Raw genomic sequence first — 27,648 nt, forward strand, 5'->3', positions numbered from 1 at the left:
AATTGATTTTTATGAATACACAGTAAAAATTGGAAATATATATAAAAAAAGGTTTAGCAAGTACAATGTCAACATCCAACTTTGAATTATTTGCTAGAGTTAGTAATGAAAAGAAGAGAAAAGGAACTCTAATTAGACCTAAAGTAGAAGGATATTAACTATGTCCTTTAAACAAAAGAAAAATCAAAGATGATACCATCAGTATACCAACAGCTTTGATAACAATCCATTAAAAACATACTTTTAGGATTTATTTTTACTCTTATAACTTATTTATAATATCTACATAAAAAATAATAAACAAATTAGTAACAGTTGACATTTGTATTTTTTTATTGGTGATTTTACCCAGCTTGTGTGTGTCAGCCTGTGGAACCGCTGTCTCTGGAAAATGAGCTGTATTGTTGTTCCATCTTACAAGTAAGATGGCACTTTGCTGGGTGGAAGCAATGAGAGGGAGGTGGTGTTACTTATCTACAGATTAGCAAGCAACCAGTCAAGTAATCCGCAACGAGGCATATTTCCCACAGCGGCGTCAACCTGTTGTTTCTCGAAATACTTCATTACCTCCTGCAAAATATCCCCTACACTTGCACCTTTCTTGGCTGCTTTGTCAGCCAGCTGTGGAAGCTTCTTCAGCTCGTCATCATTCTCATTCATGAAAGTGAGATTGGGCACTTGGAAATGAGAAGCAGCCATCCACTGGAGGACAGCCTGGAGTTCTCTGTTTTGAGAGCTGGTGTTGGAGCTCTGGTTGTTTACTATCACCTCAGAACCAGCAGGCACAAGCGGTTTTCCAATATTAGTTCGTGGAGGTTTCTGGGATAACATTGAATCTGGAGTTGACATGCCTTTGTTTCTTGCTGTGATGTACGTGCCTTGCTCGTCAGAGTAATCTTCAACAACAAAATCAGGGCTTTTAGTCATGTACATACAGAGCTTCATCACAGATTCCATCAGCTGATCAATGAATTTCTTATTTATCTGCTCCATATTCTCACAATCCACATCTGAACTATTCTGTTTGGATGTAGGCTTTCTACTAGATCTATCATCATACGAGTTTGATTTGGTATTCTTGCTTATTTCACACTCATCTACATTGAAACCAGCCTCTTGTAGGACCTTCTGGATGATTGACAGAAGGGCACTTTGTATTTCCCCCCTCTGGTATTCTTGCTGCTGTGGATCACTCCTGGAATTGAAACTATGAGATTTAGAACCATGTTTGCCTCCTTTTTCATAAAATCCAAATGAAGATGTATTTGACTCACAAACAGGCTCTTTGTACTGAGTTAAGAGATGTTGTTGTATCAACATTAAAGCTGTCAAAATGAGGTCTTTTGCTAGAAACTCAGTGGTAGAGTTACTTTTTTCTGGCCTCTTATCATGACATCCCCTGTCTGAACCTTTGCCTCCTGCTCTTGATCTCAACATGCTAATTCCATCCTTAATTATTGTTTCACCTACTTTTTGTGCTGATGACTGTCCATCTTGCCTTACCTTTTCCCTCATATGGACCCCACCCTTCAAAGATGCAAAGTGCATATTTGGAGAATTGGGGTCTAACGAACATCCTGTTTTCAATAAAGAGTATACAAGACTATGCCCTCTGTCCTTAGTATCCGACATCAAAGCGTTATACATTCTTAATACCATTGCTTCTAAAATCTCAGTTGACTTCTGGGTTCCCGCATTGAAGAGGTTTTTCTTCACCATAGTAACAAAATCGGAGTCTGTCATGAGGACTCCAGTGACATTATGCAGATTTTTCATGGTAGAGTCAATTAAGTCCGATATGACATCCTTTGTGTGTTTGAGAAACACTCTCTTCAGAATCACACAGGCTGGGAGTGGTGGCCTTTTGTGTATCTTGGTGGCATTCACAAATGAAAATGTCATATCCTTAGCATTTTTGTTTGCATATACCATTAGCCCTTTGTTGAAAGAACTAGTACCATCATTGCAAGACATCTGTTTTCTTGGATGTATCAAGTGGGCATGTGTTGGTCTTCCTTCTTCCTCTGGGCATGATTCGCTTTGGTTGGAACATAACTCACCATAAAAAAGTGATGTTTTCTTGGGGAGTCCTTTACCCTCCTCTTTCTTATCTTTATTGGCATCCTGAGCATTTTCCATAACATCATTCACCATCTTGGATGCAACCTTACTTACCGAACCAGAGGGATTAAGAGCTTTCCCATCTTTACTAGCATAAATTGCCTGGCGTATACATTTGCTGGCGGCGTCTTCCAAATTTTCAGAGATCTCTTTACTTGCCATTTGCATAACCAAAGCACACAGCTTTTGGACAGTGCATGCTACTTCATCTGATGGTGTTTTTTGACCTTCCGAAGGTTTGAAAGCTGTATTGTTGTTATTCTGGGACATCTTGTCCGCTGCTGATGGCTTTTGTGCAGGAGGGGCAGTTGAAGGGGACAGTGCATGCTGAAATCCACATGCATATTTTTGCAGGTCATCAAAAAGCCAGGACACAACATTAAGCTCTTCGGTTGAACCTTGTTTGAACAGACAAACTGCTCCTTCTGTCTTAGACTGTTCTGGTGTGTCACTGTCCTTGATTACTATGACCTCTTTGTCCTGCATTTTCCCCAGATCAAGTCCTGTGGCAGATTCACTGCTTTTAGACTGGCCAGCAGCATCTTTATCCGTATCATCTGTTTGCTTAATGTTCAGGCTGGAAACATCGACAAAACAAATCACTTTGCGTTCCTGATCCTTTCCTCCTCCAGGATTATAGAGATCGACCTTACACACACCTGCTTGGCTGTGTAACCAGTCAACTTCCTGAGACATCTTCTGAGGCTTGGAAGTGGAAATGTACCTAAGACTATAAAGTTGTTCCTTATCAGCTGAACTGCTTTGATGACCCTGCCAGACCGAAGATGTTGCCTCCTCTCTCAACTTTCCATGCTCTTCTGCTGCCAGATGTCATTTTCACTTGTGTGCACACATAGTTTCTATGGCAGCAATGACATCACAAAGAAGCATCTTATCACCCTCTGATAATATATATTTCAGCTACTTTTTCTCATTCACCTACCCAGTTTATGAGAAATTTGTCTAGATTAGGAAAAAGTAATGTTGCATTCCTTGAAATAATAGTGGAGAATCAAGAGTAGTTAACTTATTTCTATACCAAACCTTACGGGACCTTTTAATTACAATGTCCTTCAGAGCATCACTGCAAAAGTAGTGTGACAAATTACAGGTAGTTGGAGAAGCACTTACAGTACATTTAGGGAATTCTTACGTTGTTTTCTGCGTGCTCAGCTGCCATATCCATAAAAAAAAGAATCTGCCATCTTTAGCTGCAGATCTGCTTGCAGTGGGTAAGAGCTGGCAGCAAACACTGAGCTGCATTTGGCACATTGTGGACGTGCAAGAAGCAATAAAATTCAGAGAAGACATCCGTGGGAAAGTTTTGACACTCCCTATATGGCATAAAAGCAGTTTAAGGTAGTTTGTCTAGTAGCCCTTGATAGATTTGGAAATTGACTGGTAAAGGATTTGCATTGCAAGTACAGCTTCATTCAAGATGAAGGTGGAGAATCCTTCATTAGAAAGCTTGGACAACTTTCATCAAACGATGCTGACAGTATTGGAATGGCTTCCCATGTTTCTATTATTGATTGTCCAATAGCCTGTGTACATTGTACCTATATTTTTATTTCTGAACAACCTGCAACTGTTACTCTACCAATAATTATTAAGCTCCGTGGAAGCATTCAGAAGTATGGAAAAGTCTAGTGTTACTTTCTTTGTAGGGCATGGAACAGCCATTCTTTGGAAGAACAGCAATAAAGCAATCACTCAGGAGCAGCCACAATCAAGGTTCCAAAGGGAGCCCCTGTCAATCAACAGAGAATAACAACTAGTTGTATTACAGCCACAGAGGTGGGGAAAGAAAAGATTCCCAGGCATCTGACACAACTAACACAAGGGGCAATATGCACACGCAGATTCAACTTTTTGTGTGCGTGTGTGTGTGTGTGTGTGTGTGTGTGTGTGTCTTACTATAGAAAAATGACTGAGTTCTGCAGCTACTTATTAAATAATACTATGAGTTGCTGTTTATTTAAGGAAGAAGTCACGAATATATTTTTTTTAAAACCACCAAAATAAACAGAGCCCTGAAAGTTCAGAGGAAAGAAAGATAGATGACCTGATAAGTAAAACTCAGCGTGGAAAGTAGTTCCTTTTCTCCAATATAATGTTCGAAATTTGAGATCTGATACTGTCTCAAGTTTCTTTTAGGTTAAGTGCTGTTGGCATTTCAAAAATATCACTTGCCTGGAAATAAGTTCCATAAAATTTGGAAATTTGGGGTATGGAGCTTTCACAAGATCAAGAAACACAGCTTTTGATGATATGGTGGAGGACAGATTTTAAAAGGAACAATGCCAAAATGAAGAGAGAAATAGAACTGGCAGAGCAAAAAAAAAAAAAAAATAGAATTAAATATTCATGTTACAATTAATTTATTTAAAATTTTAATGGGTGCACACTTATGATTCTCCCAATTCTCTTGCACTCCAATTGACTCAAACAAATTAAAACTATATGAGTAGAAAAATATGCCATAGGAACATGTCAAAGACTGCATCCATATGTTTGACAGGTTCACATCCATTCTTATCCCTTTAGGGTGACAGGCTAAGTTATTCCATCTCAACCAGAGGTGCCTCACAGTTGTTTTGGGGATGAAATGAATTCCCATGGAAGCAATTTTGAACATTTTGAAGAAAGATAGGAAATCTAACAAATCAATAATTAATGTAGAGGATTTCACTTAAGCTTTTTATTCTCACTGAAGAAATTCACAGTAGTATAAATACCGTTTGTGGGTTTTTCTACAGCAAAAATTGGTGGTAATAAATTGTTTTAGCTTGACTTCCTTATGTGTGCTACTATGTTTTCTGAAGCTAGCACAAAAAATAACATTTCGTACCGGCAGAGAATAGATAAGCTTTATACATCTCATTATGTGAAATTTGGAAACAGAATGTAAAGGAATCTAATAAAAGTTGGAGTGATGTTGGCACATAATTTATTTGCTCAATCAAATCTCCCTATCCTTCCAATGACAACACCATTCAGCTTTAATTTAAATTTGAATATAGGACTGAAAGTAATGGCCTTGTGGTTTCATATTTTTAACAAGGCTTCTTAATTGTTTCCCTTTCTCTTGTGTTTTAAGTGTACATCCCATCCATTCTGTGTATTGATAATTGTCCACTGAGGTGAATTCACAGTATGTCTGATTTATTAGTTATTTAAAGATTAGGTCTGTCAATCTATCTAACATTTTTGTGACTCAGTAGTAATCCTTTATTTACATTAATTTTGCAGAGGATGATAGAAATATTTCAAAAATAAAATTACATGATTCAAAATATGTACTCTTCTACTCAAAACTTTATACTCACTTTTCAATAGATTTCAGCTAGCTTCTAGGCATACAGTATCTTTGGTTTAGCCCAGGGGTCAGCAACTTGCGGCTCTGGAGCCACATGTGGCTCTTTCACCCCTCTGCTGCGGCTCCCTGTCACTCAAAATAGGTATCACAACCGCCAACGTGCGACACCCGCTGGCACACGATTTATTGAGCTTTTCAACCCCCGGTAGGCCAACCATGGATAAATCCAAGAAAAGAAAAGTTTCAGAAGAAAACAGAAAATTTAATTCAACTACATATGCTAGTTTTGTGGCTGCTCAAGAAACAGTCAGGCACAGGAAGGGTTTTGTGGCTCCCAGTGTTTTCTTTTCTGTGGGAAACGGGTCCAAATGGCTCTTTGAGTGTTTAAGGTTGCAGACCCCTGGTTTAGCCCAAAGGTGCTTTTTTCAGAGGCAACTGGACTTTCTTGTTTTTCCGTGAAGACCTTTTGCTTCTCATCCAGGAAGCTTCTTCAGCTCTGACTGGACGGTGGGAGTGTAAAATTGGAACAATCAAGGGAGATAAACTTCCAAGTATATATTTTCCTTAAGATCAAGCCGCCGTGTTGCCCATGTTCATCCAACACAACCCCTAGGTACATTTTATATGGATATAAGCAGAACCAGAAAAGAAGTGTGGCTTGTCAAATTGTGCTTTTAAGATAAACAAACAAACAAAAAAACAGCATCTCAAATAAAAGTGTGTATAAAGGAAAGGAAGGAGACACTTGTGAGTTTTTCTTATTGTTTGTCTTGAAAAGTCTGCATTTTCATAGAATCATGGAGTTGAAAAGGGTCATTCAGGCTATCCTGATTATTCCTAAGTCAATACAGGTAGTCCTCTACTTATAACAATTCATTTAGTGACCATTCAAAGTTACAACGGCATTGAAAAAAATGTGACTTATGACCGTTTTTCCACAGTTACGACCGTTGCAGCATCCCCACACTCACGTGATCAAAACTCAGATGCTTGGCAACTGGTTCATATTTATGACGGTTGCGGTGTCCCAAGGTCATGGGATCCCCTTTTGCGAACTGCTGACGAGCAAACTCAATGGGGAAGCCAGATTCACTTAACAACCAGGTTACTAACTTATCAACTGCAGCGATTCACTTAACAACCAGGGCAAGAAAAGTTGTAAAATGGGGCAAAACTCAACTTAACAAATGTCTCACTGAACAACAGAAATTTTGGACTCTATTGTGGTCGTAAGTCAAGGACTCCCTGTATAGTAATCCAGGTTCAAAGTTTCCGGACAGGTAGTTCTCCAGCCAAGAGTTTGATGCCTTTGGAGAAATGTTTAGCTGTTGTTACCTAGGTAATTGGTAGTGCTGTAAAATTCCTCTCACTGTTAGGAAGCCGTTTCCTTACATTCAAACAGAATCTGCTTTTCTTTAGCTTTCTGTGTCCTGCTCTCTGGAGCAAGAGGAAACAAACTGTTCTGTTGTTCTTGTTCTGTTCTTCATTCTGCCAGGTTCTTTAAGTATCACGAAAAATACTTCTATAATTGCAAAATCTTTAAAACCAATGTTATTATAAAATCTTGGCCTTTCCAAGATTCCAGGGCTTTTCTATATAAATGTTGAGATGCATTATGACAAATCCTTGGCTTACTGGGTGATTTTACAGAAGAGAAGCACTTTTCCTCCCCTGTTAAGTGTTAAACTCTTCCAGCTGGTAATGTTTTCTGTGTTTTCTCTTCCCTTCAAAAAAATAATTAGGGTGTAGGTCCCACTGCTAATTGTACTAACCCAAATGCAAAATTTGTGTTAAGCTAAAAACGGCATTCAAATTACTATGTTCCGGTTTAGCGTTAACATAGTGCTAGTCACAGCACATGGTAGCTAGTCACGTAATCTTAATTTAACTCATTATATTGTTATTGCTGAGTTCCAGAAATGGAAGGTACCCACCAGTTTTGTGTTACATGCTAAATTACTCTAAAATGGGGTTGGGTAGTTTTCAGATCATATATTCCACTAATCCAGATCCGTAGGGATGCAGTGGCTCAGTGGCTAAGACGCTGAGTTTGTCGATCAGAAGGTTGGCAGTTCAGCGGTTCTAATCCCTAGAGCTGTGTAACAGAGTGAGCTCCTGTTACTTGTCCCAGCTTCTGCCAACCTAGCAGTTCGAAAGCACATAAAAATGCAAGTAGAAAAATAGGGACCACTTTGGTGATAAGGTAACAGTGCTCCGTGCACCTTCGGTATTTAGTCATGCCGGCCACATGACCATGGAGACGTCTTCAGACAGCGCTGGCTCTTCAGCTTTGAAACGGAAATGAGCACACACCCCCCAGAGCCGGAAAACGACTAGCATGCATGTGCGGGGGACCTTTACCTTAATCCAGATTCAGAGTATACAGTGTTGTATAAACCTAACCATCGAGTCCTTATTTTACCTGGTAAGCCTGTAGTAAAATCTAATTCATGTTATTTACACTTGAAACTAATGCTTAAAAGCAGGATGCCATGATTGATGGAAGCCAGGTCCATGATTCTCATGATGAGGAAGTCCCATTCTCTTTCTTCTTCTTCTCAGGTTGTTCATGATTGAGATTTTTCTTACTAATTTGTATTTGTTAATGAGCAATAACCTCTGTGATTGAATAAAAGCTACAAGTATGTGACAGGATCTGATGATTCCATCTTTTCCATTATAGCTTGATTGCAGCCAAACTATTTGCTTCTGGTTAAAGAGGAGAATAAATTTCCCCTAAATATCGGAATGAACAGCTTTCCTAATGGTTTGTTAAATTCTTAAGCAACTGGCGGTGTGGGGGGTGAGGCCTAAACAGGATTTGGTTCTAGCCTGTTTCTGTTGGACGACCTGAAATCAGAATGGAGTCAAATGCCTAAACCCAATGAAAGTGCTTGGAAATAAACGCTTCAAAAGCCAAGATGGCTTGAAGGGACTCTTTTCTGAGGATCATGTTTGGCTGTCCTGTGTTCCCTCCCATCATGGAAAGTATGAGGCAACCAATGAATAATAGTCGAAGGACGACACGTCCTACTTTAGATGAGTGCAGGTTACTGAAAGATTTTTTTTTTTTTTTACTATTGGGAGGAATGAAAGATCTTGCGGGCTGCCCTGACCCATTAATTTGGAACCCAAGGGAGAGCTTCTCTATCTCTCTACATTTCAACACAATCTGTTAAATGATTGGCACCATTATTATATTGACTCAAGTGCTGTGGTGGAGATATGGATACTTTCAGATGTTTTCTGATTAAAACCATTAAAGTATAGAAAACCTATTATGGATTTATCTTGAAATGCCACGATCTGCTGTTACGCCCTCTGCCATAACTCTGTAGTAGAAGTGAGTTTTCTGTTGCCCACTGTTTGGAGCTAGAAAGGGTTGTATAAACAAGATTATTGTTAGGAAAATCACATTCCAAATTATATGCTAGAGCTAAGTGGCATTTCAGTCAGTAGATTATGAAAGATGCCAAGAAAAAAATTAAGGAAGTTTATAGCAAAAAGATGTATCGGAATAATCAAAAGGTGCATATTGCAAAAAGATGTCTTATTATACTACTGCAGATTTTCAAACTCTTTTTTTTAAAAAAAAAAAGTTTGCCAAAAATTAAATTGAATGTAATACCATTTGAATACCTTTAGTATTAGCATCTGGTAGATTTATAAACCGTACCTCCCTCCCAAAAAAAATCATCCCAAATTCCCCCCTTCCCCCCCCCCTTCTTTGTTCTTTGCTTTTTCTCATTAGTTTTCAATACCCTTTTATGGGGATGGTAGAAATCTGAACGGCTATAACCATGCCGCACTTCCTTTTTTTTTTTTTGCATAGTTGTTTATTTATTGTGCTTTTTTTTTTTTTTTTCAATCCTTGGATAATAGGATGGTAAAGCTAACTGGGACTTGGCTATCTGTAACGGTTTGTTTGAAGTGATCAATAAACAGCCTGTCTCCCCCCTCACTTTTTTTTATTCTTTTTTTTATTGATGAGCTTGCCCAGCTACCCTGCTTCAATTCAGTGCGTTATTGCTTGCAGTTGGGTTGCAATGGTGGTGTCTGATGCGCCAGAAAAGAATGGTTTAGGCGCCTACGCTGGGGACATGAGAGTAACATGAGAGGGAAGAGTTGGTTCTTACAGGTTACAAAGCAGCCAGTCGACCAGTCCACATTGAGGCCTGCATCCTGACATGGCATCCATCTGTTGTTTCTCGTAATACTTCATTACTTCCTGAACAATATCTCCCACACTGTAGCCTTTCTTGACTGCTTTATCAGCCAGCTGTGGAAGTCTGTTTAGTTCTCCATTGTGCTCGTTCATGAAAGTCAGGTTTGGCACGTTGAATTGTGAAGCAACCAACCACTGGAGCACAGCTTGCAGTTCTCTGTTTTGTGTACTGTTGTTGCAGTTCTGATTGTTCACAATCACCTCGGATCCTGTACCTACTAATGGTCTCCCGTTGCATCTTCCATCAGAGTCATTGCCTTTAGCCATCAGCATGCACAACTTCATCACAGATTCCACCAGCTGGTCAATAAATTGTCTGTTGATCTGTTCCATGTTGTCATACATCTCAGGGCATCCATTTGGTTTTGACAATGCCCTTTGTGGTCTGCTCTCAGCGAAAGAAGGTTGTTTGTAGCCTTTGTCAAAACTCTCGTCTGAACAGCCAGCTTCTCTCAGTACTTTCTGGATGATTGACAAAAGGATACTTGAGATATCACATTTTTGTGATTCAAGGCTATCCTGCCTTCCTCCACTTGGCCTTGAACCATATTTGGAGCCACCAGTTCTGTCATGGACATAGCCAAACGATGTAGTATTTGACTCCCGGCATCCCTGGTCTTTGTTTTTTTCTAATAGATGTTGCTGTATTAACATTAATGCTGTTACAATAAGGTCTTTAGCATACACATCCATTGAACAGTGCTTATCTGAACCCTTGCTTCCGGATGGAAGAGGTCTCATCTGTCCATTTCCTCTGCCACCCATAGGGCCATGCATCTCACCCTTAAGTGATGCGAACTGCAGTCCTTGACCTCTGGAGTCACAATGAGCACCAGCTTTCAGTGCTGCAAAAGCTAAGCTTTGAGATTTCTTATCGTCCCCTGAAAGTGCTTTAAATAAGCGTTTCACCATTGCTTCCAGAATCTCCGTTGATTTCTGGGTCCCAGCGTTGAAAAGGTTCTTTTTCACAGTATTAATGAAATCCGAATCTGTCATGAGCACTCCTGTCACATTGTGTAAGTTTTTCATGGTGGAATCGATTAAGTCCGATATGACATCTCTGGTATGCTTGAGGAGAACTTTCTTTAATACCACACAGGCTGGTGGAGGATGCTTTCCCTTTTGGACTTTCATTGTTTTCATGAACGAGAACATCATATCGGAAGCAACCTGGTTTGCATACACCATCAGTCCCTTGCTACAAGAACCATCATCTTGGGCTGATTGTTTCCTTTCCAACATTTGTCTGTCTGCTCCCTGATTGTAGCCATTTTGCTTGCTCTGATTAGACATCTCACCGTAAAAGAGTGAGGTCTTTCTGGGGTCTTCCTGAGCTGATGGTTTGGGAGACAGCTTGCCATAGTCTTCCCCATTCTTGCCATTAGATCCTCTGATGGACTGACGAATGCATCTTCCACTGCTTTCAAGTTTATCCTTCATTTCTTTGTGCGCCATTTGAACCACTAAGGAACAAAGTTTGTTAACGTAATATGAAAGGTCATCTCCTCTCTGGCTACAAGAGCCTCTGAAAGACGTGTCGCTTCCCTGGGACATCTTTTCAATTGCAGGCGATTCGTAAGCTGATTTACGAGGGCCTGAGGGCCTTAGTGCATGCTTGAATCCAATTGCGTATTTCTGAAGATCGTTGCTGAGCCAGCTCACAACGTTAACTTCTTCAGAGGAGCCTTGTTTGAAAAGGCAGACTGCTCCTTCGGTATTGCTGTGCTGATTGTGTTCGTTGTCCTTAATTACAATGACTTCTTTTTCTTCAAGGTTAGTTAGGTCAAGGCAAGGGTCAGCGGCACTTCTTTTACGTCTGTCTCTATCCTTTATGTTAAGGTTAGCAACATCAACAAAACAGATAACTTTACGATCTTGATCCCTTTCTCCTTCAGAGCTGTATAGGTTTACTTTGCAAAGGCCAGATTGACTGTGTAACCAGTCAATCTCATGAGCCATACTATTTAAACGGAACCAGAATTGAAACCCGGGTCATTGACCGCTCTTCTTTCAGTTTTTGTTGACCTTGACCCTGCCCCACTCAAGATGTTGCCTCCTCTCTTAGCTTTCCATGCTCTTGTGCTGGCTGGTAGCATATTCATTTGTGTGCACAGATTGTTTCTATGACAGCAGTGACATCATAAAGCAGGAATATCATCCAGCAGCCAATCATCCCTTGGTCATGGTTAACACTCAATTGTTTTGCAGTTCCCATTGCCCAACCTGCACTAAAGTAAAACCAACGGATTAAACTCATCTTGTTAAGGATAGGGGACTTACATGAAAAAGTATTCTTTGCTGCTTAAATAAACCAATGTTTAGAACGTTATCCACAAAACAAATAACATTGATCCAAAAGTCGTTTTGTTTCCCCCCAAAAATATATTTTATTACATTTCATGAAGCTTGATAAATACTGCTTGATTTGAATGTTTTTGAAAAGTGAAGCGTAATCTTTGACATCTGTTCTTATCACAGAAAAGGACACTTTATTTTGTCCATTATTATTCCTTTTTTTAAAAATCTGCTCACTTATTCCTGAACCACTTTCCATTATGGTATTACAGTCTTCATTTTTCTTATCTATTATTTTTGTATGATTCGCATTTGCAGTTTCATCATATCATCTTGGTTTGGTTTTGTATAATATATACCCGGAAATAAATGGTACGTGAAATGAATGAGAAAAGAGCCTAAGATGGATGGGATTCTTACCAAAAAAAAAAAAAAGACATAAAGAATATAATAATAAAACATGACAGTATTACAATAAATCATAAGAATAATAGCCAATATTGTTACACAGAATGAGTGAAAATAAAAAGACAGTTACAGGAGTTAATAAGAGGGACCAATCATCAAAGAATTGTATATACAAGCCATTCGGATTTGTAAAAATGGTGTTAATAAAAAAGCGAAAACTTGGTATCAGTTGAGGTGTCCAAGGTGCTCAAAACAGCAATTGGTTTCTTCAATTATGATGCAACGATGGCTGTGAGTCAGCATGAATTTATCAAAAACTCAACTCATTTCATTTTTTGATCCAGTACAAATTGTGGAGGATGCTAAATAGAATATATTTTGACATAGGATATGTAATGATTAGCAATTAGTTAAATAGGGTCTGGATATTATGTCTGATCACTGGATTAGACATAATATTTGAAAAATGGTACTCAAAAGTTTTTATCGATGATTTCTAATCAAACTGAAGTTCAGTATCAAATGGCAACGTAGTTGGACCGTGGGGGCAGTATTCCTCACTATTTTAATTAAAGATTTGGACAAAGAGGTAAAAAAAAAAAAGCTTATCATATTTGTAGATGATCCAAAAGGGGACGAGATCACTAACATTCCAGAAGAAAGACAAAAATGATACAATATAGAATATAGCAGTAAGCTGAAAATAATAGCCAGGAATTTAAACGCAAAGGAACTGGATATATTTAGCCTTAAGAAAAGATTACGGTGGGACAACATTTTCAAATACATGGAGGTCAAAACCATATAAGATTAAGTTAGAAGAAGGCAAATTTACATTGAAAAACTTCCTAACATCAGAAGTTCAATACTGGCAAGAGTAGCCGCCCCTTCCCCTTCCCAAAAATGTGGTTATCCTTCACTGCCTGTATTAAAGTAAGTCGAATTAGTCAACTACGGTATCAGGCCTAATTTAATTATGCTGCTTCATAGAAAGTTGCACTATATACCATAATAGGTTGTAGCTACTCTGAAAAATAAAGAGTCACCTGTTCAATATTTGGAATATTTGGAAATCCCAAAGCCATCAGATTAGACACTGTCCCTGGCAAATATCATTAAAAGTACAAACAAACCCTAGCTGTAATCTCAATGTGGAAGAATCTTACTTTTTTTCTGAATGGGGATTGTTGTCTGAAGTTTTTAAGTAATATATTATAATTAAATAAATGAATAAACAAGATTTTGACCTAAACCAAATTAGTTTCAGGAACACATCTACATGGGTCTGCATTAGATAACATATAGCCAATGGCACCAAGGCAACAGTCACTTCAAAATACAAATCTGAAAGGCAGAAAAAGAGCTTTTTAAAATAAGTTTAATGTTTTAAAATGAAGAAAATAGTTTGCGGAGTCCTTCGTTATTTGCTTACAGGCGTTTCATTCCCCATATAGGTAACATTTTCAGTTCTAGAAGGAAGTGGAGTTTGCTCTCTGTTTATTGGTTTGCCTTTTTTGGGGGGACGAATTTCAATACCCTGCAAATAATAGCGAAAACACTGAAAATGTATTAAGCTCTTTTGAGATAACTTTAAACTTAGGAGATTTTGATAAATGTGGAGAGAGATGAGTGGCGCCAATGGAGTGACTAGACAGTATTTAGGTCACTTCTGCAGCTTGATCTATTAACCCTGACGAAGTCCTGAGAAAAACAAACTGGGAGTTTTTTCCAAAAAATAATAATTAAAAAAACCCTCTTGTAAACATGACACAGAGAATTACCAAGTAGGGAATATGCTAAAGTTTCCATTACACAATATTTTGGTTTGGAAGTTATCCAGTCTCAAAACAAGCCTGTTCTGAGATTGCCCTGTTTATGGACCACTTCAAACTGCCTGATTGGAACAGTTCATGAGGGAACTTTTGTTCTTCCTTGCTACCATTAGCTCTTCCAGTGAGCCAAGAAGTTCCCAAACTACAGGCATACCTCGACTTACATCAGTTCATTCAGTGACTGTTCGAAGTTCCAACAGCACTGAAAAAAGTGACTTATGACCATTTTTCACACTTATGACCGTCACAGCATCCCCAGGGTCACGTGATCAAAAATCAGATGCTTGACAATTGGTTCATATTTATGACGGTTGCCGTGTCCCAAGGTGTTGTGGCTCTGTTACCTGAGCCTCTGTCATCGGCAGGCGAGGACTCCGAGAGTGAAGGAGAGGATTTGGCAAGGCCTCCCTCTCCAGGACCCTCCTCTTTGGCAATGCCTTCGGTGTCCGCCAAAGGGCAAGAGATAGGGCCGGGGCCAAGCACGTCCACGCAGCCACAGGTGGACAGTGATGAGAGTAATGAGTCTTGGCTGGATCCATGCCAGCGTCGCAGAGATAAGCACGCACAACAGAAGAAAAGGTGTGTCCGAGATTAGGCTGAGTCACTGGACCACACCCCACAGGGTATAAAAGGGAGCGTGGTGGCCAGTCAAGCCTTGTGACAAACACAGCTGAAAGTTTCCACGCCATTCTGCATTGCTGGACTTTTGCTATAGACTTTGCTGGATTATCTTTGGACTTGATTTACTCTGTAATTATTGAGCATTTTACTTTGTTGTACCAGAAGCGGAGAGAAGTTATCTCTTTCCGTCGTAAGTAATAAACTCTTGGCAGGCAGCCACTAGGTTGCTGCCAAGTTCCGTTATCATAAGGAAAAGGATTTTGTCGGCTGGTTTGGTCTTTAACTCTTGGACGTCTGTTGGTGTGTGTGCGTGTGGGACGGGGACAGAACACAAGGTCACGTGATCATCTCTTGCGACTTCTGACAAGCAAAGTCAATGGGGAAACCAGATTCACTTAACATGTTACTAACTTAACAAAGGCAATGATTCACTTAACAACTGCAGCAAGAAAAGTCGTAAAATGGGGCAAACTCGCTTCACAAATGTTTCACTTAGCAACATAAATTTTGGGCTCAATTCTGGTCAACTTGAGAACTACCTGTATTTGAAATCTATTCTTCACTGCCAATGCAAGGCTTCTCAGTTTAATTTAGACTATATTCTTTTTCTCATTGTTAAAACAATGCTTTTGTTATTTTCAATGTTTGGCATATCACTGACATGGTGCATATTAAATTCTTGTTATTGTGAAACTTGATCCTGGTTTGTTTTTCTGTCATGTATTAAAAATAGCCAAATTTCTTCAATATTAGAAAAAAAAATCTATCCTGTTTCCCCAAAAATAAGACATCCCCTGATAATAAGCCCAATTGGGATTTTGAGCGCATGCGCTAAAATAAGCTTCTCCCCCGAAAATAAGCCCTCCCCAAAAATATTTAAATGCAGAGCTGGAAATCAGGTAAGATGGCAAGAGGAGACCCATCTTGCTCCATGGGCCCCAAAATAATAAGACCTCGCTGAAAATAAGGCCAAGCTCTTATTTCAGGGTTGAAAAAAATATAAGACAGGGTCTTATTTTCGGGAAAACACGGTAGTGTGTGTCTGTGTATTTAAACCATTTATAGAGCTTCCCATCTCACAACAGCAACTCTGGGAAGCGTACAAAGATTAAATCCATCTAATAATATGTTCCCCATGATGCCCAGATTAAAACAATAACCCTCAAAACAAAACAAAACCCATCACAACAAAACTCACTTAACTTCCTAGCCTAAATGACTGCCAGTACTTAAAACTTACGAAAAGTGAAAAGTAGTGTATATGGGAGGTGATGACCCTTTGGGAGCGGTATGCAATGAAATTTCATTTTAATGTATGCCAATTAGTGTACAATCAAAGTGACAATAAAGTTATTCTATGTCTATGTCTAAGTCTAAAAGCTAAAAGAAAGAAAACCATCTAAATCTCTGCGAGGGATTGATGTTCCTCAGTGCAGGCACAGCTCTAGAGAATGCATGTATTTACACGAAAATATACCTTTAAAAATATTTATTTGCCCTTTTTTATATATATATAGGTCCAGAATTTGACTTTGCGGAGTCAGAAGCTGGGTGTATTATCTACTTCTCAAAATGGAACGCCCAAAAGCTCTAGTCAACCCCAGACATTAGCTGTGTGTCCTAGCAAATCTGTAACCGGTGCCAAAGCCAGCCAATCGGATCTAGAAAGCAAAAGGAAGGGAGACAGCCCAAATGCTGAGCCTCGAAGTCCAGCTGTTACCCGTACATCAAGTATTCATCAGTTAATGGCACCAGGTAAGACAACCCAATTACATTTTTAAGGATGCTCTTTTATAGTTAAGACTTTTGTTTAAATATTTGTCCATTTGTTGCCACCTCAGTCACCAAGTACCAAAAACACTTGATCTGTAGGCATTATTATGTCAGTTGGTTTGCATCCAATAATATGTCGGCTAGGCTACAAAACCTGAATCTCTACGGAACTAAAGGATGCTCTTCATTGGTGGGAACTTATTTCATGTGAAGCCCTTGGACTAAGGGAGCTGAAGTCTCTGCTCTTTTCTCTGTCTCTCCTGTATCCCAGATGTTGTTATTGACTAGATAGCTATGATGTTAGGCGCATTGATCACATTTTTCCAAAGAAGAAATCTGATGTTCCTGAATAATTAGATATGGGAAGTCAGCATATACAATATTTTAATTTATTTAAAAAAGCTAAGAAAGAAAAGAAATGAATCCCCTGTGTGTAAACATTTGAAAAGGTTTTGCCACTTAACAGAACTAGTGGAATTTATTAGAAGAAATTTAGTACTTCAGTACAGAATTCAGTAAATTCAGAAATCAGTAGGCATCAAATGTTAGATGCAGAGTTCTAGCTGAAAACTATGAGCCACGGTGGCGCAATGGTTAGAGTGCAGTACTGCAGGCTACTTCTGCTGACTGCAATTTGGCAGTTCAAATCTCACCAGGCTCAAGGTTGACTCAGTCTTCCATATTTCCGAGGTCGGTAAAATGAGGATCCAGATTGTTGGGGGCAATATGTTGACTCTGTAAACTGCTTAGAGAGGGCTGTAAAGCACTGTGAAGCAGTATATAACTCTAAGTGCTATTGCTATTGCTATCCTTGAATTACTTGTAGAGATTAGGCAGCATAAATAATCCAGTACATATATTTTCCTTGCATTGGATCCAATAATCCAGAAAATCGTACTCATTGCTTTCTTTTATTGTTTAATAAAATAAAGATAAAGTGGGATTTATTTAGTTATTGCTGTTAAAGTTCAAAGCGAGACATCTATTCTAAGTCAGTTAAGGTATAAGATTTTTTCTCTTGCTTTGAATGTGTTTTTTTTCATAGAAATTCAGTTGTATAAATCCTTAGATAAAGCTGTTCATGTTAAAGATTTCTAAAATTATTTTTTTAAAAAACCAAATCAAAACATCTTGGGGATTAATTTATACAAACTTACCATAAATTTAATTGTACATGATCACAAATGTCTTTCTCTTAAGGCTTTGTGAAATTCAAGTATCATATTAAATGCAATGGATATTAAGCAGCAAACAGTAGGTAAACCTACCTACAAATATTGGTATTTATCTGAAAATAAGCATATTTTAATGGCTTTATATGCTCTTAAAATAAATATTAATTGTAAATCTTCCCATTTTTATTGTGTAGCCTCATATTCTCCGATGCAACCTCATTCCCTGTTAAAACATCAGCACCCCTCTCTCCACTCACCACCTTCCAAGCTCTCTCACCATCAGCTAATCTTTCAGCAGCAGCAAGTCCAACCAATCACACTCCAGCTGCCTCCCAGCCACGAAGCCACTCCGTCCCAGCACTGTGCCCCACTTCAGGGCCATCCTCTGACTCCAGATCCCGCCATTACCCCATCCCAGCACTGTACTCCTGTCCATGTCCACCCTCCTCCACTTTCTCCAACCCCATCCCCATCCCCACAACAATCCGTTGTAGTATCTCCACCGCCACCTATTTCGCCCAGCCAGTCCCCCAGTATAATTATCCACCCCCAGACTCTTATTCAGTCCCATCCACTGACATCGTCGGCGCACCAGTCTGAACATAACTCGGTGCAAGCTGACGAGAGTTCAACAGAATCGACCTCACAGTCCGCCGCTCATCCTCCCCAGTTGTCCCCTTCCCCGCTAGTCCATGGGGGCCCAGCAGATCGCCCTTCCATGCTGTCCCCCAGCCAACAGATGTCATCGCCATCATCTCATCAACCGTACCCAACTTTGCAGCCAGCGCCAGCTCCACTTGCAACCTCTCCACAGCTGTCATCAACTCCAGCCCACCCTCAACAGATGAGCCTTCCTCCTGTTCCGTCTTTGCAAGTCCAGCCTGAACTTTTGTCCCAAGATCAGATGTTGGTACAAAATACCTTAGTTTCTGAAGAGGAGCTTCCCGCTGCTGAAGCTTTGGTCCAGCTGCCACTTCAGACTCTTCCGCCTCCCCAAACAGTTGCAGTAAACCTCCAAGTGCAACAAGCAGTACCTATTGAAACCCCAGTGGTAAGCCTCTGGTGAATGACTTCCTTTCTAGTTTTAAAACTATATGAAAGATGGATTTATTGGCATTAGGTTCCTGCTGAGGAAGCAGAATTTTGAAGCAATGTAAGCACTGTTGTAATATGGATTGTGCAGAGCTGTTGAAGGCAGACCTAGGTAGAGCATTTTGTATAGAAGAAGCAAATCCATTCCTCGGAGCATTAAAATGACTGTCTTTCAGAAAGCTCATGGTAATTGTTTTAGCTGTGCTGAGCGTTCTGAAGAGAGTAGCTATTTTAATGCTCGAAGGAGAGGGACTTTACCTGCCCCAGGGTGCTTGGCAATGCTCCTTTACTAATGCTTTGCAAAGCTCTAATAAAACTTGGTAAGGACTGACTTGTTTGAGAGGTAGTTGATGATGTCATAATTTATTTTGTCCATGTTTCCTTCGTAAAATGTCAATGGATTTTATCAGGGATGATTCCCAATTTCAAATTTAACATATTGTAGTTTTGTAAGTTTTAGGCATTTTCTCTTTACAGAAATAATGTGTTTATATTCCGTATTCTCCATCTTTTTGAAAACTGCATGCTTGCTCCATGATTTGCAATATATGCTTCTTCATCTCCTAAACCAGGTTCTCAGAATAATTCCACTTAAAGTAGCTAATTTTAAAAAGCATCAGATTTCTGATTAATTTGTTTATCCCAAGAAATATGTTTAGGCAAGACAGGTTTACAGCAAAAACATCTTCTAAATTAATTTCTTCCTGGTGTATGTATGTATGTATGTATATATGTATGTTTGTATATGTGTGTCTATACACATACATATACATATGCAGTATATACATATACATATTCGGGTCTTTTCCCGTGTAAGATTGAGAGTATCTTGGCGATGTTTCGACGAGGTCTCACTCGTCGAAACGTCGCCAAGATACTCTCAATCTTACCCAGGAAAAGACCCGAATACACCAAAACTTACATACTTCTACCCGTGAAAATCTACGAAAACATATATATGTAGGTCTTTGGTTATTCGGGTCTTCTCCCACGTAAAATTGGAAGTGTCTTGGCGACGTTTCGACGAAGTCTCATTCGTCATCTTCAGGCTGGTGTTCTCGGCTTCGTGCTTCCAGGAGGAAGCACGAAGCTGAGAACACCAGCCTGAAGATGACGAATGAGACTTCGTCGAAACGTCGCCAAGACACTTCCAATTTTACATGGGAGAAGACCCGAATAACCAAAGACCTACATACAAACACCCGCAAAAACCTGAGAAAACAAACATATATATGTATATATACATATACATATATAATATACATACATATACATACTGTGTTTCCCCGAAAATAAGACCCTGTCTTATATTTTTTTGAGCCCTGAAATAAGCGCTTGGCCTTATTTTTGGGGAGGTCTTATTATTTTGAGGCGCGTGAAGCAAGATGAAGCTCCTCTTGTCATCTTACCTGATTTCTAGCTCTACATTTCAGTATTTTTGGGGAGGGCTTATTTTCGGGGGGAGGCTTATTTTAGTGCATGCGGTCAAAAGCCCAATTGGGCTTATTATCAGGGGATGTCTTATTTTTGGGGAAACGGTATATATATATGTTCTTTTGTAAATAATAATTTGTTTAATAATTTGATTCAGCCTGCTATCTAATCTGTTTTTAAGGTTTTGCCTTTAAAAATTTAATACATTTCTTGAGAATTGATTTTAATAATAAATTGACAGTAGTTGCACTTACAATGTAATAATTTTTCAAATTGTTGACAAAATACCCACAAAGCTTGACTCTAAAGTGGGTTGCTTTGTTCAATGCAGCTTTACCAGGAGGAAGATATCTGTGAAGATGAGATGCCTGAGGACTCAGATGTTGCTCGTATGGCTAGGACTCCCACCCCACCAACGCTGTCACCACCAGCTATCACTTTAAGAAGCCGAGAAGAGCTTTCTTATGAAGACACTTTTCCAGGTGAGAAAAAGAACACATTGTGGTATTTTAACTGAGCCCAGTTTCTGGTTCGGATTTCTTGTTTCATGGTATCACCTGTAAGTCCCAAAGGTGCTTTTTTTCAACAGGCAACTGGACTCTTTGGTTTTTCTTTGAAGACGTTTCGCCTCTCATCCAAGAAGCTTCTTCAGCTCTGACTGGATAGCGGAGAATGGAAGGATTTATAGTCCTTGCAGACAGCTGATCATTTGCATCCTTTTAGTGGATCGATAAGGTCACCTGGAGGTTTATGTGTGTCATTGGGGTCACCTGAGTGGTGCAAACGGGTGTGGGGCCTTCTTGGAACTGTTGAAAGGACTGTGTTGTAGATTGGAGATAGATGATGTTGTATCCCTCCTACTCTGTTGAGAGAGGGCTGTTCAATTTTGACATAGATGGCCTCTTTAACACGGTCCTTTCCACAGTTCCAAGAAGGCTCCACACCAATTTGCACCACTCAGGTGACCCTTATGATTTAGATAAACCTCCAGGTGGCCTTAACAACCTGCTAAAAGAACAGAAATGACCAGCTGTCTGCAAGGAGTATAAATCTTTCCATTCCCCACCATCCAGTCAGAGCTGAAGAAGCTTCTTGGATGAGAAGCAAAATGAAAAACCAGAAAGTCCAGTTGCCACTTGAAAAAAGTACCTTGGGGACAACCATGACCTGGATGACTGAGCATTTCCATAGACATATCACCTTTAAGGTTTAAGGACTGGGCAGTAACGCTGAAGGCATTTTGAAAGTCAGGCTTGTTGCTTTGTTGTTGTAAATTGAAAGCAAGAATGTGGAAGCTCATAGATTGGATTGGATTGGATTGGATTGGATTGCCTTGTCTTAAGAACATAAAGTCATCCTTGGTGCAAGGCAGAAAGAAGAGGAGGAATATCATCAACGTGATCTCTCTTAATCTTGGCACCTCAGGCTTAGGGCTTAAAATAAACCTTCTCCTTTTCGGGCTTGTAGTTTTGCAGCTCAAAAATATTGGAGGCAATGGAGAGAGCTAGTTGTATTGTGGGAACAAGTATATGGGGGCTACAGAGCTGACTGTCAGCGTTCCAGAAAACCCCAACCCCGAGTAAAGACGTGGAAGCAAGCATTTTCCAAAGTTCTCTTTACTAGAATAGGTAAACTGGCACATCTGGGAAAACCTGAATCTGAAAGGTCCGGGTTTTCCCTCAGTTAATCAAAACCCCCAAAACCATCCCCTCACTCCTCAGTCGATCACATGCTCCAATCAACGTCCGTCCCATCTCGACTCAGCACTCCGACCACTCCTTCTCCAGATGCAGGATCGGCCTGACCTTGACCAACAGGAAGAATGCTATTATGTCTAAAGACAACCCCTCTACTAAATCCCCCCTCCTACTTTCCCACACATGAGAAGGTGGCAGCATGGAAGCTTCTGGCCTAATATGGCTTCCAAAGCTGTCACTGGCAAGGAATCCCAACATCCATATAATCAGGTGAAGAAACTAGTAAGAGGCAAGCCTGACAGAGAAGACAACATAAAGCCCCCAGTAACTGACAGTAGGGTGTTGCTGAGCTGTAGGAATTAGAGAAAATAATGAGACTATATATATTGCCTAAGGTGGGTTTTTCCCTATCTGGTGAAAGAGAACTATTAGGAAACCGAAACTTCCAAACTTTCTAGAGCTACAAAACTCTGTGATCCTCTGCAAGCCAGGTGTCGGTAATCGATAAAAAAATATATTGTGTCTATATTGTGTTCGTCATTGCATGCTAAATTCCCACAATGAACATTGCATTTCAACCCCATTTTAGTCCACTGATTCATTTGGTTAGCTAAGTAATCTTCCATTATTGCACTTATTTGCACAGGACAATTACATAACATTAAAATTGAAGCAGGATTCAGGCAAATTAGAACAGCATCAGAGATAGGCGGGCTAACCAGAGAGCTAGAAATGAAGTCCTATGAAGAGAGAAAAAGAAAAGGGACTGGGAATGGTCAGATTTGAGAAGAGAAGACTAAAAGGGGACACAGTGGATCTCTTCTTATACTTGAAGAAATATCAGAGGGGCCCCTGGTGCTAGCTTGGTTGTTTTTTTGCAGGCATTTCATTACCGAAACTAGGTAACATTCAGACAAAAGAGCCTTGGTAGTACAGTGGTCTAAATCACCCTGTTATTAAGACCAGCTGCCTGCAATTACTGCAGGTTCGAATCTCACCAGGCTCAAGATTGACTCAGCCTTCCATCCTTTCTAAGGTAGGTAAATTGAGGACCCAGTTGTGGGGGCAATAAGCTGACTTTGTATAAATATACAAAAGGATGAAGGCTATTGCTTAGCACATTGTAAGCCGCCCTGAGTCTCCGGAGAAGGGTGGCATATAAATCAAATTAAAAAAAAAAAAGCACTGATGATGTTACTTAGTTTGGGTAATGAAACATCTGCAAGAAAACAAACAAGCTCAGAGATCACCAAGGACCCCTCATTTCAGCCCTGAGCTACAAATATTCTCCTTTATTGAAAGAAATGTCAGAGGAAAGAAAGGCAAGAGCTGTTATCTTAGAATGCAACACAAGGAATAATTAAGTTACAGGGAGGAAAAAAGCTAACAGCCGTGCAGGTTAACAGAGCATGGTTGAGCCGCAAATTGTTTCACTTAAGATGTCTGCAAACCTCAGAAGAGCAGTAGATAAAAGTGCTACTTGAGTTATTCCTTGTGCGTTTTAAAAGCAAGCAGGGATGGATGCTTTCAAAGATAGAACATTGGTGGTGGGATATTGTCCACATGGGCTGTATGCAGAGTTTTGGTGGTAGGCTGGACATTGTCAAGAATATATTCACAAGGGGAGCCTTGTTACAACTGAGATTACTAGAAGGAAGAGGATTAAACCATTCTGCTCTTTATCCATTGGCCTCTCCCTTACTAGCTTGTCAATCTTGAAGCCACTGATGGTTTTCTGATTTGTTGAAGACCTCTTTTGCAAAGCCCCAACAACCATAGAGTTCTTTTAGTCCAAAACCAGAGCCTTGATATGTCAAAAGAAGTCTAATTTAGGCATTGGGTCTTGCAGAAGTAGAGCCATCCAGAAATCTAGGGGTGGCTGCAAATGGGTAAATAAATTTGCTGGAGCAGGAGGAATCTGGAGATACGATCAATCTCATGAGGGCAGCAAAGCCCCAGTAGAACCATAGTCCGCCTGCTCCAGAAGAAATTAATGTGTGGAAGTTCTATATGGTCCCCAGTTCTGCTTCATTTTCCAAAGGTCCATGTCAGTTGATGCAATAAATATTGGAAGAGACTTCTGTAGTAGCCAAGTTATGAATAAAAGTATTGCTTTCTATAATTATGAAGATATTTGAGTTATTTAAAAATACATACATTACTTTTCTTCCAGAACAAGAGGGACATTCTTCAATGGCCTCATCAGTCAGCGCATCTGTAATTAAATCACCATCAGACCCTTCACATGCCTCTATTCCACAGCCACCTCTTTTGCTCCCAGCAATTGCAACAAGGACTAACAGCGCATCAGTGTCCAATAGAAACCCTAGTATAGAAAACAAACTTCCACAGGCTATCGTTAAACCACAAATCCTGACTCATGTCATTGAGGGCTTTGTGATCCAAGAGGGTTTAGAACCATTTCCTGTAAGTGTAAAAAAATACATCGTTGCACCTTGTATGTGTGATATTTTCCTTTTAAAAGGCAATGTGCTGTGGTTATTTGGGGCTTCTGTTTCTTTAATCTTTGTTATTCTGAATAATTTAGACTAATTGTCTTATTAGTAATTATCTGTTCTTCATGAAGTCAGTGAAGTTTTAAGTTTTCTGCCCAACAATGTTCTGAACTTTGGTGACTGCAATCAGAATGATCTCTGCCAGAAAGAATCAGACAACTCACAAAAATGTATGCCTTTTAGTAAAATTTGTTGTTTAGTTTAGTTTAGTTTACTTTATTGTCATTGCACATCGTACAACGAAATTAAATGCCATCTTCAGTGTACATTATAACTATAAAAATAAAAACACCAACACATCCTTCACATTCTATATAATTGAAATTGAAACCCTGATATTGCATTAATATTGCACTATACCGTAGAATTCAATATAGTTACTGCCCTGGGGTAGAAGCTGTTTTTCAGCCTATTTGTCCTTGTTTTTATTATCCTGTACCATCTGCCAGATGGTAGTAGTTCAAAAAAAAGGGTACCCAGGATGAGATGGATCGTTAAGAATTTTTTGAACTTTCTTAAGTCAGCGGGAGCTATAAAGTTCTTCCAAGGAGGGGAGAGAGCAACCAGTGATCCTCTGGGCAATAACATTGACCCTCTGGAGTGCTGTCCTATCTGCCACTGTGCAATTGGCAAACCATACACAGGTACAGTAAGTTAAAGTACTCTCTATGGTGCAGCGGTAGAAGGTCACCAGTTGGTTGGAAAAGGTGGGCCAGAATATTTGCCACCAGACACTCTTCCTACAATCTCTGCCTCAAAGGTTCATGTTCCTACCCACCAAATTTTGTAAGTTAATCATAAAATATATGTTGAGTGTTATCAAGAGTAAGCATAAAAGCAAAATGACCAACATCAACAGCATTCTCACCAGAGTCACTTCTGGTGAACTGTGTAGCTAAATATATTTGATAAATATAATTCTGATGAACCGGTAAGTCTTAGTAATGATTGTATTTGCTCCCTGCAAATCTCTGTAAACCACGTTGACTCTGGGAAGGAAAAAGCATAACCTGAACATAGATGTCAGGGATCAATCCATCAATAATTTTGGATTGGGGATTTTAAAAAACAAAACAATGTCTCTTTAAAGTTACATTTAAACTATATTTAAAACTGATTTGTTTTAAGTTATTTTTGTTTGGATTTTTTTTTAAAAAAATACTTATGCTGGGGGCAGGGGTTCAAGAGAAACAAGATCCCTAGTTGAGGAATAATCAGTGTATGGTTGAGAAGTGTGATTCCTTGTCTTGATTTTTGTTTGTCCTTCCCATTGTCTTTTTGAGTGAAAACAGTTCTTTCCCAAGGGTAGGTTGCTTCTCAAAGAAGATAAGCCATCAGGGTAGAAGTAAGGTGACATTTTCCATTGGGCAGGAAGCATGGACTCTTCTGCCTTTTTGTTGAAGACAGTTTTTAAATACAACTAAAGCTCAATACTTTTCTATTTCATAAATGCAATTATTTGTACTCCTTTATTATTAAATGTATTGTTAAATTTAAATGTACTGTTAGCATTCAGCGCAGCTTGCAAAATTGCACATAAGAGCTGCGTATTCAAAGGCAAATGGAAAATACCAGCACACACATACACACACAGAGAGTAAATATAAATGTGTGTTTTCAACTTACGGCCTTTCACCCTAAAGTTGGTTACTCTCATTCATAACAAAAAAAAGTTATATTTCTCAGTCTGTTTTCCTGTGCATGGAAAACAGGATTATAATAATCCTGTTATATAATAATCCATTTCCTCTGAAAAGAATAGAACAGTAGCTCAGAATGTGTTCAGAAGATGACATTTTTGTTTTTCTGTGGCATCTCATTCCAAAGCCACAAATGGAAGATTCAAACAAAGGTTTTTTCATTTTAAAAATCTGATTTTTCCTCTTCATATCTCCATGTTTCATTTCCCATTTTCTTCCATATGTTGGTTCACCCATAGCCTCTGGACCCCAAACGGCTACACTAGTGCCTATCTTTGAAATTGACGGAAGCATCTAATCTATGGCTCTGTATGTCCTTGTAGCAGTAACTAGACTATAAGATCAGCAAAGCCCTGAAATCTTCAGACACTTGATATGAGAAACCAAACTTCTTTTTTTTTTCTTTTTTTTTTTTGGTTAATGATTTCATCTTTCTCTCTTAACAGGTAAGTTGTTCATCTCTTCTGATTGACGAGCCTGCAAAAAAGAGACTCTTGTTGGAAGAACAAGTTGTGAATGTTCTGTGTGTCGAACCAGAGCTTCAGAACAATGCCAAACATGCAGACAACTCCTCGGACACAGAGATGGAGGACATAATTACTGAAGGTTTTTGTATTTCACTTAATCTGAATATTTAGCCCTCTATTTTACCAGGAGATTTAAATATCATCCAGAGTCACCTTCCCACCTTTGAGATACCAGATTCTTAAAAGAGTTCGTTGCAATGAAGTTACAAATCAACTGTAAGGTGTCAGTACTGAAAATTGCAAGGGAACACCCTGTACCTGGCTTTAGGTTTTCATGTTAGATTAATTTAAGAGCTCTGGAAGAAGATATGGAAGCACTGTTGTAACTAAACGGGAATAAAAGTTGCATTGGCTGCATGAATGGGTCACTTGAATCCATCTTTAAATTCCTGCTGGTGGTAATCTGGTGAATGCTTCAGCTCATCCAAGGTTTATTGAATATTAACAGTGAATTTAAATACAGCAATTTGCACTGCACAGAATAAGGTGGAAAATTCAAATGTTTATACCGGTAGGTTAAAATGTGTATTGTTATTATTACCATGGGCAAGCAATATTCATTCTTTCAGGGAATACAGGTAGTCCTCGACTTACAACCACGATTGAGCCCAACATTTCTGTTGTGAAGTGAGGCATTTGTCTCTTTCTTCCCACAGTTGTTAAGTGAATCACTTAATGTTGATGTTTAGTTAATAATATGGTTGTTAAGTAAAACTGGCTTCCCCATTTATTTTGTTAGAAGGTCACAAAAGAGGCCTTGGGACAAATGCAACTATCATAAATATAAGTCAGTTGCCAAGCATCTGAATTTTGATCACATGAGCATGGGGATGCTGCAACAATCGTATGTGTGAAAAACAGTCATAAGTCACTTTTTCAGTGCTGTTGCAACTTTGAACAGTCACTAAATGAA

General features: G+C 39.3%; 2 protein-coding genes and 1 pseudogene across 26 annotated transcripts in view; 1 reads left to right on the forward strand and 2 right to left on the reverse strand.

The window, feature by feature from the left end:
* Positions 1-27,648, forward strand: part of PHC3 (polyhomeotic homolog 3) — a 50,333-nt gene that overhangs the window by 14,544 nt on the left and 8,141 nt on the right. For 21 of the 24 annotated variants that reach the window (XR_015728424.1, XR_015728425.1, XR_015728428.1 and 18 more), the window contains 5 exons: positions 16,339-16,576; positions 17,964-18,820; positions 20,627-20,777; positions 24,166-24,419; positions 26,655-26,814. Coding sequence is in view for 18 of the 24 variants with exons in the window: in XM_060683173.2 (XP_060539156.2) it covers positions 16,339-16,576; positions 17,964-18,820; positions 20,627-20,777; positions 24,166-24,419; positions 26,655-26,814 (1,660 nt within the window). In the remaining 6 variants the exon portion in view is untranslated. The remainder of the gene's footprint in view (positions 1-16,338; positions 16,577-17,963; positions 18,821-20,626; positions 20,778-24,165; positions 24,420-26,654; positions 26,815-27,648) is intronic. The other 3 variants (XM_087872060.1, XM_087872059.1, XM_087872058.1) reach the window with 1 other exon arrangement.
* LOC117678199 (A-kinase anchor protein 4 pseudogene) lies at positions 310-2,923 on the reverse strand (annotated as a pseudogene). Its single transcript, XR_015728429.1, has one exon. The product of XR_015728429.1 is annotated as an A-kinase anchor protein 4 pseudogene (transcript).
* LOC117678200 (A-kinase anchor protein 4-like) lies at positions 9,254-11,723 on the reverse strand. Its single transcript, XM_034439004.3, has one exon. The coding sequence runs from the start codon at positions 11,622-11,624 to the stop codon at positions 9,573-9,575; it is 2,052 nt and encodes a 683-aa protein (XP_034294895.1). The 5' UTR covers positions 11,625-11,723; the 3' UTR covers positions 9,254-9,572.

This window comes from Pantherophis guttatus, chromosome 6 (assembly GCF_059756535.1).
Source record: "Pantherophis guttatus breed Tessera chromosome 6, ASM5975653v1, whole genome shotgun sequence".
Classification (NCBI taxonomy): domain Eukaryota; kingdom Metazoa; phylum Chordata; class Lepidosauria; order Squamata; family Colubridae; genus Pantherophis; species Pantherophis guttatus.

Coding starts and splice junctions, on each gene's coding strand:
- LOC117678200 (XM_034439004.3), bottom strand. CDS start 11,624: ATGGCTCATGAGATTGACTGGTTACACAGTCAATCTGGCCTTTGCAAA.